The sequence below is a fragment of the Mizuhopecten yessoensis genome, unplaced genomic scaffold (assembly GCF_002113885.1).
Source record: "Mizuhopecten yessoensis strain PY_sf001 unplaced genomic scaffold, ASM211388v2 scaffold2091, whole genome shotgun sequence".
Classification (NCBI taxonomy): Eukaryota; Metazoa; Mollusca; class Bivalvia; order Pectinida; family Pectinidae; genus Mizuhopecten; species Mizuhopecten yessoensis.
In genome coordinates this window covers 234,749-252,273 of record NW_018404373.1, presented here as the reverse complement: position 1 = coordinate 252,273, position 17,525 = coordinate 234,749, and the positions used below count along the sequence as shown (strand labels likewise).

Here is a 17,525-nt window from a genome sequence, read left to right as displayed (position 1 = left end):
GTTATTGTCTATATATATGCACACAGCACAGCGACCTTTACACAGAAATTGCTCAAACATCGACCTTGACCTTCCCATTTCTCACACAGACACTTTTCTTCTACAAGTGCTAACACAGTGACTTTGACCTTCACATTGCTAACACAGTGGCTTTGACCTTCACATTGCTAACACAGTGACTGTGTACCTTCACATTGCTAACCCAGTGACTTTGACCGTCACATTGCTAACACAGTGACTTTGACCTTCACATTGCTAACACAGCGACTTTGACCTTCACATTGCTAAAACAGTGACTTTGACCTTCACATTGCTTACACAGTGACTTTGACCATCACATTGCTAACACAGTGATTTTGACCTAGATAATGCTAACACAGTGACTTTGAACTTCACATTGCTAACACAGTGCCTTTGACCTTCATATTGCTAACACAGTGACTTGGACCTTCACATTGCTAACACATTGATTTTGACCTACATAATGCTAACACAGTGACTTTGACCTTCCCATTGCTAACACAGTGACTTTTACCTTCATATTGCTACCACAGTGACTTTGACCTTCCCATTGCTAACCCAGTGGCTTTGACCGTCACATTGCTAACACAGTGTCTTTGACCTTCACATTGCTAACACAGCGACTTTGACCTACATATTGCTAACACAGTGACTTTGACCTTCACATTGCTAACACAGTGATTTTGACCTACATAATGCTAACACAGTGACTTTGACCTTCACATTGCTAACACAGTGACTTTGACCTTCACATTGCTTACACAGTGACTTTGACCTTCACATTGCTAACACAGTGAATTTGACCTTCACATTGCTAACACAGTGACTTTGACCTTCACATTGCTAACACAGTGACTTTTACCTTCATATTGCTAACACAGTGACTTTGACCTTCCCATTGCTAACACAGTGACTTTGACCTACATATTGCTAACACAGTGACTTTGACCTTCACATTGCTAACACAGTGACTTTGACCTGCATATTGCTAACACAGTGACTTTGATCTACATATTGCTCACGAAATGACCTACATTTACTCGCAGCTCACAAAGAGACTTTAATGTACACTCTGCTCAATCAGAGACTTTTACCTGAAATTCTGATCCTACAGTGGTCACGACCAATACATTGCTTATACAGCGACTGCCAAACACATTGAGAACGATTTTATCTACACACTGCTTACGGCATGCCCTTGCAATGAATACTGCTCAGACAGTAATATTGTCCTAAACACTACTCACATTGCGACCAACAAACCAGTGAATAATGACCTTGACCTTTATTAACCTTCAATAATATTCCGAATTTAATACATTTAAGTTTATCTTTCTGAATTATTTGACAAATTAGGCATACGCTATCTTGACAGTGTAAGTTTGATAAATTGCAACCATGAAATCCTTTTGAAGCAGTTTTGTCATTAAAGTACAATCACTTCATTTTCTGGAGATGTCGTTTAAGCGATCACATAAGCATACATCATATCAGGAAACAGCTAGACATATTTTAAATAAATTAAAAATATAAATAATCACTAGAAATACGGCGTTAGGTAGCAAAACAAATGATTGCATTATAATATTTTCATCATTGGCCTGAACGAGTTTAACACAACTACACATACTTCATGATTTTAGCTCGCCTTGCTGGTACAAAGATCCTGTAATGATATGCCGTTCTGTGTCGTTGTGCGTCTATCATTAATTTTTATTTTTACATACATTTAATCTAGAGTACATAGATGAAATGTGTTGAAAATGTCGAACGAATTGAAGTGGTTGTGAATAAACTCTATTTGGAAGTTATTTGATGTTTTGACTTTTAATGAATTTTGTCTTAAAATTCGTGTAATTGATATATTATTTCAAGCTTGACAATATTTTTCTTTTTCTTAGAATGAAGGTCACAACATTTTCAAACACTTATCTTCTGAAGAGTACAAACACGTAAGTGACTGTGTATAGTTGGTGATTGCTGATTAATAAGCGTTTACAGGACACATTAAAATATCTAAATTTTACAGATATATTTGTTATGTCATTCTCAGCGAAATCAAATTATGACATGATACATATTGTTATTGTGCCAATCAATTGTCTGAGGAACCAGTTCAAAATGGAGCAAAGCTTTGTTGGCATTTGACGTTATAATATTTTTTCCATCTTACTTTATTCTGAGCTTATACAATTACCCTTTGGTGGGCCTTGCTTGCTGTTGCTCATTTCTGATTTTGTAAAGAAACATTATAAAAAAATAAACCATGATTAAATGTCAACACACTATCCCTTTTTTTTAGATGCTTGGAGACATCCGTCATTGTATCTTAGCAACGGATCTTGCGATATTTTTTACCAACCGTGCTCGCCTTCAGGAAATAGCAGATCGGGATGAATTCGTGTGGGATAACAGGGAACACAGGTATAGACGGGTTTTAATTATACGTTTCTAGTAGAGTGACGTAGATACAGTTTTTATTTCATTTTGTGTTCCTCAGACGCGTAATGGTATATCTTGTTTCCAAATCCGGCTAATTCAATATTTTGATGATATTGTTGCAGAAAAAAGCCTAGCAAATATATCTGGTAGCTTTTCTATTCCATTATAATATCATGAACAACCAGTAATTAATCTGGTGTTATTGGCGTCACTGGGACAGACAGGATCGTTTCCTTGACTACAACGCTTGATACCCAATCAATCACTTAAAACAAGATGACAATATAATCCTAGGAACCCTGACACATAATGTAGATTCAGACTTCTTGCTCTAAGGCACTAACAGTGTAATTCGTTATAATCCTAGGAACCCTGACACATAATGTAGATGCAGACTTCTTGCTCTAAGACAATAACAGTGTAATTCGTTATAATCCTAGGAACCCTGACACATAATGTAGATTCAGATTTCTTGCTCTAAGACAATAACAGTGTAATTCGTTATAATCCTAGGAACCCTGACACATAATGTAGATGCAGACTTCTTGCTCTAAGACAATAACAGTGTAATTCGTTATAATCCTAGGAACCCTGACACATAATGTAGATTCAGACTTCTTGCTCTAAGACACTAACAGTGTAATTCGTTATAATCCTTGGAACCCTGACACATAATGTAGATTCAGACTTCTTGCTCTCAGACAATAACAGTGTAATTCGTTATAATCATAGGAACCCTGACACATAATGTAGATTCAGACTTCTTGCTCTAAGACACTAACAGTGTAATTCGTTATAATTATCATACATCTGTGTCCGTGTAAAACAAAATTACACTTTCATATTGATAAATAAATCTAAGTGAAGGTTTTAAAGGTTACAAATTGAAGACTTCGTTATTTTCAAATTATTTCCAAGTTAAAATTCAGCTATTTTAACTTCGGCTGCCATAGCAACCGTTCGAACTATTTTATTAGGGATAGCCGTTTCCTTCGTTATTTACATTTTTTGACTGTCGGAAGACAGTTTTTGCATACCTTGGATGTTATCGGATTACCATGCAATAGAGGCAAAACAGAATGGTGTTGGTCACACTCCCTAGTCTCAGTATTGACGCTACTTTCAATATTTTGAATACATCCTAGTTGGGATATAGAACCAGGCTAATCCAAATTTAGACCATGAAACAAATTCGTTAAATTCCAATATCAACAATGAATTGATTATTCACAAACAAGAAACAAAACAAACTTAAATAACATGTATTTTAGCAATTTTAATGAAGTTTAAAACTTGAATGTTCCTATTTGATATCGCTTCACGCTAACAGGAAGAATAGGTAGAAAACGATATCCTATTGGCACTATGTATGCAAAAGGTGTAATATTTTTGTAAACCTGCGTGATACGTGTCGGGTTTTATGTTGTTCGTGTCAGAATTTACGCGATACGTATTAAACTTACCTCATACGCGTCTGATGTGTGTGTGTTGTCACAGGCTTCTTCTACAGGCTATCATCATCACCGGATGTGACTTGTGCGCAAGTGCGAAACCCTGGGATGTCCAACTTCAAACGGTCAATTCTATTATTGACGAGTTTTATAAGCAGGTACCCTGGTCTATCTGTACTATGTACCAGCATGAAGTTATCAAATGTTCGTGTTTGTACAATATTGGGAATATTATGTATGAACTTCAATGTTTATTGTGTTCGTTGTAATTTTTTTGTACTGAATTCTTTGTTCCATGTATATACCTTTGACTTTAAATATGTTTCAAATGCTTAAAACAGCAGATCTGCTGTTCTTTAACATTTGATAACACTTCAAGGGACATAATTACAAGGAAGAGCATATAAATTTTAACGTTTTTAATACATCATCTGCTTTTTTCAGAAACCTTATTTCGAAAAAAAGGAAAGAAAAATATATTTACTAAAAAAAAGCTATTCTTTCACGCATGTTTTTTGTCATATAAATTCATTGTGTACACACATGTCGGTTACCTATACATTTTTATTAAAACAGAACCAATCAAAATCGATCACGAGTTTTAGAATCAGTAAAGGTAGATCTGCAGGCAGTTTTCCCCCAGAAATATATTATATATATAATATATCAAATTATTCTATTTTTTGGGATCACAATAACAAATGTTATAGAAATCACTGATCGGGCGTATTGTTAGTGTAAGAGAAAATGGTTGGTCTGTTGATGTTGTGGTCCCATCCTGGTTGTTGTGTTTTCAGACGACTCCTCATGGCCAACTGCATGACCGCCTGTGATCTGTGTTCTATGTACAAACCATGGGGCGTCCAGCTTGACCTCGTCTACGTCATCATGGAGGAATTCTGGCAGCAGGTGCCTGTTCTTTTGTTTCTTATTGTCATTCTTCTAAGCCTCTTCAGCATGATTGGTGTAATAATGTTTTGTATCAGGCCAGAGAACTGCCTTCCATTTTTATTATATATATATATGGGGCAAAGAAGTAATTCCAACAGTGTATATATATATAAGTTTTTGTATTATATATATATGTATATAAGTTTTTGTATTATATATATATATGTATATAAGTTAAAAACTCACATGTCCTAACAGTTAAACTCAGTCCAACAATGTTCCTACGTATCCACCAATAGTATGAATACTATGAAGATAAATATATGTAGATAATGTGTAAAATAAGAAATAAATATGATATAATAAAATACAGTATACATTTTCATCGGTACCAACACAATCAAATCGGCCTTGACCTATGTGTCAAACGTAGCAATATGGCGTTACAAATACATAGCATTCTGGATGAAATATTGATGTTTGATATGACCAGGGTGATGAGGAGAGGTCACAGGGAATGACCCCTATGCCGATGATGGACAGACAGAAGCAGGACGAGCTCCCTCACTTAGAGGTAGGTAACTGGAATCCTAGTGGTTTCACTCTTCATAAGCTTAATTCTTAGGTAGCTTCGAATTATCGTAATTGACAAAAAACACAAACAAACAACAGACAGACAGACAGACAGATATGTATAGATCCTATACCTACAGCAACACATCTGTGTATTTACATAATTCCTAATGGTATTTAGATAACGATAACAAAATATAACTTATTTGTGATTTTTTCATTGATTCACACTTTTTACCACGTTAATACAGTTTTTTCACTTCACAGTAATATTGAATTACATTAATTATATATGTGTTACATACCCCTCTGCAATTTATTTTATGTAAAAAATGTATGTACTTCTAAAAAAGTGTTTTTGTTTTTTATGTTTACATGCTTAACATGTTTCAAGATTACGCTTCTACATATTTTGTGTAACATTTGAATATGTCTAATACATTATTTGATTTTATTATTTGATCTTATTTCTTTCTCTCCGAGTGATCCGTTTTGCCGTGAAAAGTATTTAGTTTAAACAATATTTTATTTCATCACTTGCACACTACATTACAATACAGTACAGATACAACGAGGATCGGAAAACAAGCTATAAGCTTATATTGATTCCTCTCCTAAGTATTTAGTTTTATATTGGTACAACTTTAGTTAGTTTAACCGATTGTAAACCGAGTCTGTATATATACATATATTTATCCTATACATTGTATGCAACCTTATCCTGACATGCCATCCTATCATACAGGTTCCGAATCAGTTGATTATGTAAACGTCCTGTTTTATCAATAACTTGGCCTTCTAAATACACTTCAAGAATTGCTTAAAACATACATCCGTATGTGCAACTAATGAAAATCATTATAATATAACGAGCTAATTTGAGTAATTCACATTCATTAAAGAATATCACGGAAATACCTATTGTTTTAGATGAAGAGCAATAGGGATTATAGGGGGGGGGGGGGGGGGGGGGAANTATTAGAAGAACTTTACAATTAATAGTATTTCATTTCGAATATAAATGTAACAAATTAAAAAAAAAACATAATAAATTATATAAAAAAAGGAAGCATGTTTTTTTTTCATATTTTTTTAGTCTGCCCACAAAAGAAGTATCAAATTTAATGTTTGAAAATAGCATTAACTGATAAATACTAACCGCTCAAATGAATCCCATAAACATTAGGCATAAAACTTTCATGTGAAATCTTAACAAAAATGATTTTCTATGATTAGGTCGGATTTCTAGTTGGGATTTGTCTCCCCTGCTACGAATTAATGGGCAAGATCCTTCCGGAAACTATGCCAATGGCAAATGGTGCAAAGTGAGTAATGTCGTTGTGTTGATATTGATGTAGAGGTACTGTAACTCTAAATACATGTTCTATGGATATTTATTGTGGTTATACTTTTTATTAAAATTAGTTCTCTGCTGAGAGTATTATTTTGCTACCTTAATCTTAATAAGTGTGTTCTTGGTTTGACTGAGTTTAAGATTATTCAAAGATTCAGCTAGACTTTATCCTCGTTTATTCGATCCCAAATTATTTTTTATTGTGTCAACAGAGACAATCTTAGAAGATGGAAGGAACTGGCAGAGCAACAGAAACCAGAAAATCAACCGACAGGAGAAAATACTTCGAAATCTCAAGACAAAGATGAAAAAGTGTCAGACTCTTCAGAAAAAGAAAACAATGAGAAAGACAAAGAGGAGACGACTTGTGTAACTGATTCTAAGGATAGTGAAATGGGATCGACGACAGAGAACGAATCTGAAACTGACTCGAAAACAAACTTAGATAAAACATTGGTTGGTAATAAGGACTACAGCGAAACGGAAAAAGATTTAGAAACAGAAAAAACATCAAGCATTAGTTAACATAACGATGAGAAGTTGAAGGAAATAGTGCTATATGTTGTGTTTTATAATCTCAGCAAGCCGAACGAAAGGGACAGCTTTAGTGTGAGAACGATGAACACTAGCGATTAGATACACAGTACCTCTTGTGGCAAATCATAATATATTTAGTTGATGATGACGTAAGCATTTCGTTATCATTGCATTCTTTTTTTTTATATTTTTGAATCTACGTATGACATTATAAAAGGGGTTGGAGAGGGAGAGAGAAAGGGGGAGGGGGGGGGGTTATAAGGTTGTAAATTTCTTAAATAGTGATTGAACGGTAGCTTATACTACAATTTTAAATGTATATCATTCGATTTGCATACGAACTGATACCGATATATATTTGCTTGTCGTTTTCGCCAAAAATCTGTCTGCATCAAACTTCATGATCATTAGCATTTTCATATGCAATTGTAAAAATAACTTAATTAAAACAATTGAATTATCATTGAGGTAAACTATAGAATGTTTCTTTTTTCTATTTTCTATTTGTCAGTAAGTAAAAACGTAGAAGGCTTATGCATTGAAATATATATATATAACATCATTGCGACAATGCTAACCATTCTAGTATAGCACTTCAATAACAGCTGTTGTCATAGCATTATAACACGTGAACAGCCCTACTGTTGTGAATTATCATTATAACACTTGAACAGCCCTACTGGTGTGATTTATCATTATAACTCGTGAACAGCCCTACAGTTGTGATTTATCATTAAAACACGTGAACAGCCCTCCTGTTGTGATTTATCAATATAACACGTGAACAGCAGTACTGTGGTAATTTATCATTAGAACACGTGAACAGCCCACTGGTGTAATTTATCATTATAACCCGTGAACAGCCCTACTGTTTTGATTTATCATTATAACTCGTGAACAGCCCTACAGTTGTGATTTATCATCATAACACGTGAACAGCTCTTCTGTTGTCATAGCATTCTAACACGTGAACAGCACTACTGTTGTGATTTAGCATTATAACACGTGCACAGACCTACTGTTGTAATTTCTCATTATAACACGTGCACAGACCTACTGTTGTGATTTAGCATTATAACACGTGAAAAGCCCTACTGTTGTGATTGATCATTATTACACGTGAACAGCCCAACTGTTGTTATTTATCATTATAACTCGTGAACAGCCCTACTGTTGGGATTTATCATTATTACACGTGAACAGCCCTACGGTTGTGATTTATCATCATAACACGTGAACAGCCCACTGGTGTAATTTATCATTATAACAGGTGCACAGCCCTACTGTTGTGACTTATCATTATAACACGTGAACAGCCCTACTGTTGTGATTTATCATTATTACACGTGAACAGCCCTACTGTTGTGATTTATCATTAGAGGAACTTCGATCTACTTCTATATTTGAGGAACTTCAGGCTGAATGATAATATGCTGTTCCAATTCATGCCTGTCAAATTAAAGATACATGTTGTTACTTTGTTACTTATACGCAATTACCGTGTATACATACATCCATGATACTCAAATAATGCTCCTTTTATAAAATTATCATTTCTCTCAGAAATCACATTTCCGAAGAAAATTTGGTAATTTAAGTTCTGTTTTTAAAACAGATCACTTGATAAAAGTATATGATGATTTTATCACTTTTAACATATTTATGTTGTACAAAATTACATATCACGTCATAAATAATGTGCTTTGAGGTAGAATACCATCAGAGCCAGAAGTTGTAAAATGTAATATGCCGGAGCTGGCATGTTGTGTTTAATGAAATAGTACGTTGTCTCTTGTTGATTTTCTTTGTTATTTCGTGAAAAAAAGAGCTGAAAGTTAATACAATAAAACCCCGTTTACTCGAACTCTTAGGGTCCAGATCAATAGTTCGAGGGATACATGGTATTCGACGATTACGAGGTTCGACCGACATCGTCATTTTTGTATCAGGTGGGACAACAGACAGTACGAGCACTGCAGCTATCGCGGATAGTAGATGATAGAAGAAAAAAGAAGTTTAATCAAGATGACAGCATTTAATAAGATTTAAAACAGCTAAACAATATAAACATATAGCCACCGGTATTAAGAGAGTAAATACAATTTAAACACTTAATGTGCAGCGTACTTGTTGTTTTGACATAGTCCCCCATACTGTAATCGGCTACGTTAATTTTACGAAATATGAAAACGAGAGGAACTCTTCGATCATTTTAAAATGAAGAAAATCTCGAATCTTTGTAATCATAATGTTGATTGAAATTAAGGTTGAAATTAAGAATCACGACGGATTCCGCTACGTGAATTCCGCTTAATATTGCTATGCCGAAATATTGTTTTACACACCAGGTGAGTTTGTCAAAACATCGTATAGAAAAAATAAATATGCACACAAAATGACATAGCTACAACAGGGTAACGGTACAGTGACTTAATGATACTGCCGTTAATACTTTAATTAACTGACGGCCAGCCGACACCTGTAGAAGCACAATGAGCGTGGACCGCAGCCCGTGCCTCGGGACGTGTTGACGGATTTTCTTTGCTCGAGGAATAACGGTTCGACTAATCCGGGCTTACTTTACAAAGAATGTGTATGAACTCGGTCGGGACCAATCGAACTGTTCGACGAATGAGGGGTGTTCGAGTAAACCGAGTTCGAAGAAGTGGGGTTTTACTGTAGTTTGCTGTTATGTGGATCGATACCTGTAATTCTGTACATGATTCAATCATTTACCTTTTTGTTTCGACCTCGTATAATGACAGCGATGGGTTGAAAAGTCAGAAAATTAACAATTTAATGTCACGATTTACAATATGTAGTGAAAAACAAACTGAAATTTCGAACTTCAGAAATATTTAACTTTGAGGAGGTTCTTGTGATAAAAGTGATCCAAGAAAAGTATCCATTTGAAGTGAAATCCATAAAGGAAGATATTTTTTGTAGCTCGCTTAATCTGACTATACAATTAAAATAATATTGAAATAGTTTCATCTATATCACATAAAATGGAAAACGAATTAGTGATCGTAGAAAATGGGTTTGTCGCTAAGCCTTTCATTCTTCCTTTTGAGTAGCAGGTGAATGTTTGTTGGAATGGGAGGCTATCTATAAATCTTTATAATACATATTTAACTTGTCATGTTTCGCTATTCAGTATTGCGTCGTTATCTAGCAAGCATTAACAGTAGACCAGTTGGTTTAAAGTTTTAACAACTTAAAACGTAATTATATCATCGTCAATGATGATTGGTTTTGATGTAAGCGTCTTATATGCACAGATATGTCGCTGTATGTTATGAAAAAGATATTTCAGAAAGAGGCATTTTAATTGTGATTTTTAATAACACAGTTTAAAAATCATTGGATGCAAGTTTCTCCTTGAACGATTTAGTAAGTATGAATGGGTTATGTTCTTAAAATAGTATCTGGTATCATGTAGGCGTATACTGTTTATAAGTATGATATCCGTCCATACAGCTAAGAATTACAAGAAGTGATTATCTTAGAAAAATAGAAATAGTGCTTTTATATTTCTTATAGTGCAATGGAAACAGTATACGTTGTGTATATACATATGCTCAAAACAAACCGGGAAATATGGAGTATTCGCCATGACGAATATATCTAATCTCTTGTGTTGTAAATCAGACAACATTTCATTAACTTGAGATTAGATTAAATTACACAACCTTCGTATCAGTCAGCATGACATGTTTGATATGTAATGTTAGAATTATTTTCAATTGAACGACATTACGTGTATAACATAAAATCTAATAATTTAAGGTGACTATTTGTAACAATGAATTTTCACATACAGTATCATATTAGTAATAACTGTTCAGGTTCATAGTCTCGAGTCGAATAGAAACTAGTATTATATATCGAATTGACTGAGACTGGAATATCGTAGGTTTTGATACTAAATATTTTGTTACATTGTATAAAATGTCAAGGTCATGTTTGTCCGATTCATCTTATGTTATCATGAAATCGTTACGAATAAATTATTTTGATATGAATCATTTGCAGTGTTTTTTTATTATATCGGTTTTTTTCATTTGGTTATATATTTTACCAGTTTGGTTACAAAAAATTGAAAACCACACCCTATCCCCGATCAGTACGTCAGTCATTGAATTTTTGAAGCCGAGGTATTGATGTGATGAAGAATGTAATACTCTATTTATAGTAACACTGACATTAACCTTTGGCCTTCGAACATGAAATAAGGAAGCAATGTAAAAAACTTTACTGCTATCGGTCCACTTGAGATTATTTAGAAATACTTTCTTCATTTACAGTTACAGTGACTTTGACACTGACCTTAAGACCAGAAAAGCGATCCCAAGAAAACACTTTTGGTAAAGGTGGGGAACTTTGGCATTCCCTAACAAATCATAGATGTATACCTCACAGAAATAACTGAAGAAAAAATCATATATAAACTATGCTGGGAATAGAATATTAGCAACTTGAAAAACAAACACAAAATAAATAAATAAATAAGTAAACACAAAAACAAAACAAAATTAAAAAATATAAAGCAATAAACCAAAGGCAGAAAAACAAAACAAAATAAAGCGAAACAAACAAACAAAAAAGGAAACAAACGAAAATGGCAAAAAAGCGTGTGTATGAAGCTTGTATTCTATGGCTCAATAGTAGATTGAGTTGCTTGCATTGGATCTATCCTCAAGACAATGAAATTAAAGATTGAAATAAAAAGAGGATATTTAATTGTTTGTTCAGTAAAAAAAAACAAATATATTTACGAGTGTGGCTAATATTTTGACATTTTTCACGAGTGCGCAGCATTGCTTCCTTATTTCATGTTCGCAGGACAGAGGTTAGTGTCAGTGTTACTATAACTGGCAGGACAGTAATACTCAGTTATTACTGAAGACATCATTATTATTTTTCTATTTTTTTTTTTTACATTTTTAAAGCATAAAACATGAAAAATGTAATGCATTAAAAAAGGGCGGGAATCAGAAGCGTATTAATTAGGCCATACAATTGGATACTATACGCTATTCTGATGTTTTCTGCCATTTTCTAGTATGATTGCCTTTGAATGCAGCGAATAGAAGATACCATTATGATTGGTCAATACCATGATCGTTAACTTTCCTTTCCTTGGTAGCAACATTCCAATCACTCGACTTATGAATTTACATGTCACAAATGATCCGCTGTTTCAGAATCGGCTTGAGTATTAGGATTGTTCATACATAAGATAAATAATAGTTTATTTAACTGTCACGCATTGATCGACAGTAAAATTCAAATCACAATCATAAAATGTATACAATGTAAAAGCGATCAATACAAAGCCATAATTAGTTGACTTATGAGACACTAAAATCGTCATTAAAATAATCATAATCGATACATCTGAAAATTAATCAATTCATATACAGAAGTTAAAAAGATAAAACATCATATTGGTACATGTACGTACATACTGCTTTACAGAACCCCGCACCGATATCTGTTCAATGCGGAGTCCGCCGAGCGTGCCATTCAGATATACAAATAACGCGTCAAATAACGCAAACGCTCTCAAACAAGGTACCCACCCAGCTCGACAGACCACGCCCCCAGACTTGCACGAGTGAAGGTTCTATTTATCACATAACAGCAATGTGTTACATCGTAGTTAAATAGGAGAGAGAACACATGACCTCAGACCAAAATTAGATTTGCGCGTTTTGACTAGTGATCGGGAAGTGGGAGGATGTGCAAGAGCCGGCCGATTGGAGGGGCGGGGGGGGATTTCCATCTTGCGAGTTGCTGGCTAGTGAAATACATACCAATAGTTGTCTACCTGAGATGTTCCAATCTGCTTTGTAGAAATGTTAAGATCGTCATCCTGACCTGGTTTTCTATTGGTATAGCTTCGGTATAAGTTTCTGTTACTGTTTCTTGTCCTTCCATCTATGTAAAATCAGTTTGTACCTGATGATTATATGAGAGAAAAAACAATGATATATCGAGAAAAAAATGATTAAAAACAGTTCAATGACGACATCATCTAGAAATAAAACCAATAATTCATTTGGGTATACTGGGATAAACACTTCACATTAGATAATAATATTAGCTGGTGCAATACAATATGTCAGAACAATATGTCCGAATTATGAAACACTGGCCAGGACAGAAAAGAAAACAAATACTCTGTGATTGATATTGGTGAGAAAGATAAGAGCACATTATATGCACATATTCGGTACCATATGCTGATTGGGTTCTAAGCCAGTTAATTAGGGTCAACAAGATAGCAAAGATCAGAAAATCACATACATTGTATATTTATCCCCAGACGACTGTCATCTGTTTCATTACCACAGAATCAGTCTCATGCGAACGTATCATAGATCTACACGTGTATAACATGGCTATCCCATCGGAAAAAGTAAAACGACACCAAGTTTCAGAATTGAATTTCTGTGAATGACGTTTAAAAAGCAGACATTCTAGGGAAAATGCAAATTGTTCGGACAATCCTGACAAACAGGCCAAACAAACCTGGGGGAATTGTACAAGCCTTAGAGACTATTTAGGGGTTTTGGACTACTGGTCAACAGGATAAGTCTATGGATCATAATACAAGGCCAGCAGCTTGTACTTACAGGTACATAAACGTTTCGAAGAAGAACAATGATCAAAAACTGTTTCTGTGTGCAGATCCTCAAATGAAAAAACCTATCCAGAATGACATGCTTTAAAGGATTAATTTCAATGTGACAATCATAAGTTGGCGTGGTCTTCTTCCCGTACCTTCCAGACGAGGGTTACTTGGATGGCAGAGTTCAGAAGGGTTTTATCTGCAGTGAAATGTTGCCCTCGCATTATAAAATTTGTTGATGGTGGTATTGGAAATAACCAAAAAAGATTACACTTCTTTAAGTCTTACAAAAAATATATTCAGGATGAACACAATGATTCAATATCAACAGCGCTCCTCGAGGAAAGTGATCTTTATAAAGACGAAAGCTGAGGGGGTATTGCTATGATGACAGATGCCAGACATGGATGGAGGAAGAATGTCAAGGACACAAGTGTCGTTGCTATTGGTGACCGCACACATGAAGTTATAAATTGCCAACATGTTCAGTACCAAAGCAGATGACAACATTTCTCAACGACATGAGAAACTGGGAACAGGAAAAATATATAAGTACCTATCTGACAACACCGTCTCCATGGGAGTCCATACTCATGACAGGAGTGACAGGAGCCTGTCTATTATTAATAAGTACATCAGAGAAGAATACGAATCTAAAAACCAAAATGACTCCTGGCATTGTGTGAAGTCTGTCAAAAAGGCTCTCAAAAGAGCAGCATCAGGTCCAACTGCTTTTCAGGGAAAACTTGGACTTTTTAGCTTAGCAACAAAGTTGAACCCGTTGCCACCCACATGCATTGGGCTATTAGAAACTGCGGAGGCGATACTGTAAAACTGCGCCAAAACAAGAACAATCGCAGTATATGTAACCTGACGTCAAAAAAAAAAGTATACAAGTGTACCGAGGACCATAGGTCGGGAAAGGACACATTTTAAGTATAGAACTTCTGATGATCATTTATCAGGACAAGATAATTGCTTTCTCAGATGACCAATACAAATTAATGGCAAGCCAACTTGGCAGTCTGTCAATGGAATGAAAATGTTAATCGTGGACACCAGCAAAAAAAGTCAAAGTTCAACTTAGTGTGTAATACACAGGAGCCGATATAGCTCCTCTACACTGGACGCAAAAATAAAACAATTGTATAATAAAAAGCTGAAGTTCATTGTTATTCAAATTTGCCCTTTAATTTTAATAAAATTCTTCATTCTGCCAAAGTTATCTATTCTGTTCTTAAACGTATTGATATTTGGAGCGGATACAACGTTAACGTCCTCCGGAAAATTGTTCCAGGTTTTTGACTGTACGGAAGGTGAAATAGTTTCTCCTCAGGGATGTTGTTGACTGTACGAAATGTGAAATAGATTCTCCTAAGGGATGTTGTTGACTGTACGAAATGTGAAATAGATTCTCCTAAGGGATGTTGTTGACTGTACGAAATGTGAAATAGATTCTCCTAAGGGATGTTGTTGACTGTACGAAATGTGAAATAGATTCTCCTAAGGGATGTTGTTGACTGTACGAAATGTGAAATAGTTTGTCCTCAGGGATGTTGTTGACTGAACGAAATATGAAATAGTTTCTCCTCAGGGATGTTGTTGACTTTACGAAATGTGAAATAGTTTCTCCTCAGGGATGGTGTTGACTGTACGAAATGTGAAATAGTTTCTCCTCAGGGATATTGTTGACTGTACGGAGGGGGAAATAGTTTCTCCTCAGGGATGTTGTTGACTGCACGGAAGGTGAACTAGTTTCTCCCCAGGGATGTTGTTGACTGTACGAAATGTGAAATAGATTCTCCTAAGGGATGTTGTTGACTGTACGAAATGTGAAATAGATTCTCCTAAGGGATGTTGTTGACTGTACGAAATGTGAAATAGTTTGTCCTCAGGGATGTTGTTGACTGAACGAAATATGAAATAGTTTCTCCTCAGGGATGTTGTTGACTTTACGAAATGTGAAATAGTTTCTCCTCAGGGATGGTTTTGACTGTACGAAATATGAAATAGTTTCTCCTCAGGGATGTTGTTGACTTTACGAAATGTGAAATAGTTTCTCCTCAGGGATGTTGTTTACTGTACGAAATGTGAAATAGTTTCTCCTCAGGGAGGTTTTTGACTGTACGAAATGTGAAATAGTTTCTTCTCAGGGATGTTGTTGACTGTACGAAATGTGAAATAGTTTGTCCTCAGGGATGTTGTTGACTGAACGAAATATGAAATAGTTTCTCCTCAGGGATGTTGTTGACTGTGCGAAATGTGAAATAGTTTCTCCTCAGGGATGTTGTTTACTGTACGAAATGTGAAATAGTTTCTCCTCAGGGATGGTGTTGACTGTACGAAATGTGAAATAGTTTCTCCTAAGGGATGTTGTTGACTGTACAAAATGTGAAATAGTTTCTCCTAAGGGATGTTGTTGACTGTACAAAATGTGAAATAGTTTCTCCTAAGGGATGTTGTTGACTGTACGAAATGTGAAATAGTTTCTCCTCAGGGATGGTGTTGACTGTACGAAATGTGAAATAGTTTCTCCTAAGGGATGTTGTTGACTGTACAAAATGTGAAATAGTTTCTCCTAAGGGATGTTGTTGACTGTACGAAATGTGAAATAGATTCTCCTAAGGGATGTTGTTGACTGTACGAAATGTGAAATAGTTTGTCCTCAGGGATGTTGTTGACTGAACGAAATATGAAATAGTTTCTCCTCAGGGATGTTGTTGACTGCACGGAAGGTGAACTAGTTTCTCCCCAGGGATGTTGTTGACTGTACGAAATGTGAAATAGATTCTCCTAAGGGATGTTGTTGACTGTACGAAATGTGAAATAGTTTGTCCTCAGGGATGTTGTTGACTGAACGAAATATGAAATAGTTTCTCCTCAGGGATGTTGTTGACTGCACGGAAGGTGAACTAGTTTCTCCCCAGGGATGTTGTTGACTGTACGAAATGTGAAATAGTTTGTCCTCAGGGATGTTGTTGACTGAACGAAATATGAAATAGTTTCTCCTCAGGGATGTTGTTGACTTTACGAAATGTGAAATAGTTTCTCCTCAGGGATGGTGTTGACTGTACGAAATGTGAAATAGTTTCTCCTAAGGGATGTTGTTGACTGTACGAAATGTGAAATAGTTTGTCCTCAGGGATGTTGTTGACTGAACGAAATATGAAATAGTTTCTCCTCAGGGATGTTGTTGACTGCACGGAAGGTGAACTAGTTTCTCCCCAGGAATGTTGTTGACTGTACGAAATGTGAAATAGTTTCTCCTCAGGGATATTGTTGACTGTACGAAATGTGAAATAGTTTCTCCTCAGGGATGTTTTTGACTGTACGAAATATGAAATAGTTTCTCCTCAGGGATGTTGTTGACTGATTTTTTTTCAAGTTTCCCCTTGTAACATTTCTGACTGAATCTTCACTCCGTAACTTAACAAAAGTACATGCCTCTCTATCGTAGATTCTGTTTACAATCTTGTACATTTCGACCAGTCTCCTATATATGCTAGTGTTGGTAGATTTAATTTCCTTAACCTTTCTATATATTCTAAGCCCTTTCGTTTCAACAAATGTTATTTAGTTAACAAAAGGATAAGATAACAGGCAGTGCCTATATAAGTCT

At 35.2% G+C, this 17,525-nt stretch overlaps 1 protein-coding gene across 4 annotated transcripts in view; it reads left to right on the top strand.

The window, feature by feature from the left end:
- LOC110445147 (probable 3',5'-cyclic phosphodiesterase pde-5) overlaps positions 1-8,049 on the top strand; it is a 107,865-nt gene extending 99,816 nt beyond the window's left edge. For all 4 annotated transcript variants that reach the window (XM_021489574.1, XM_021489572.1, XM_021489573.1 and 1 more), the window contains 6 exons: positions 1,923-1,973; positions 2,324-2,445; positions 4,712-4,823; positions 5,299-5,379; positions 6,615-6,703; positions 6,945-8,049. In XM_021489574.1, the coding sequence (XP_021345249.1) occupies positions 1,923-1,973; positions 2,324-2,445; positions 4,712-4,823; positions 5,299-5,379; positions 6,615-6,703; positions 6,945-7,257 (768 nt within the window). In that variant the 3' untranslated portion in view covers positions 7,258-8,049. The remainder of the gene's footprint in view (positions 1-1,922; positions 1,974-2,323; positions 2,446-4,711; positions 4,824-5,298; positions 5,380-6,614; positions 6,704-6,944) is intronic.
- Positions 8,050-17,525: the final 9,476 nt, after the last annotated feature.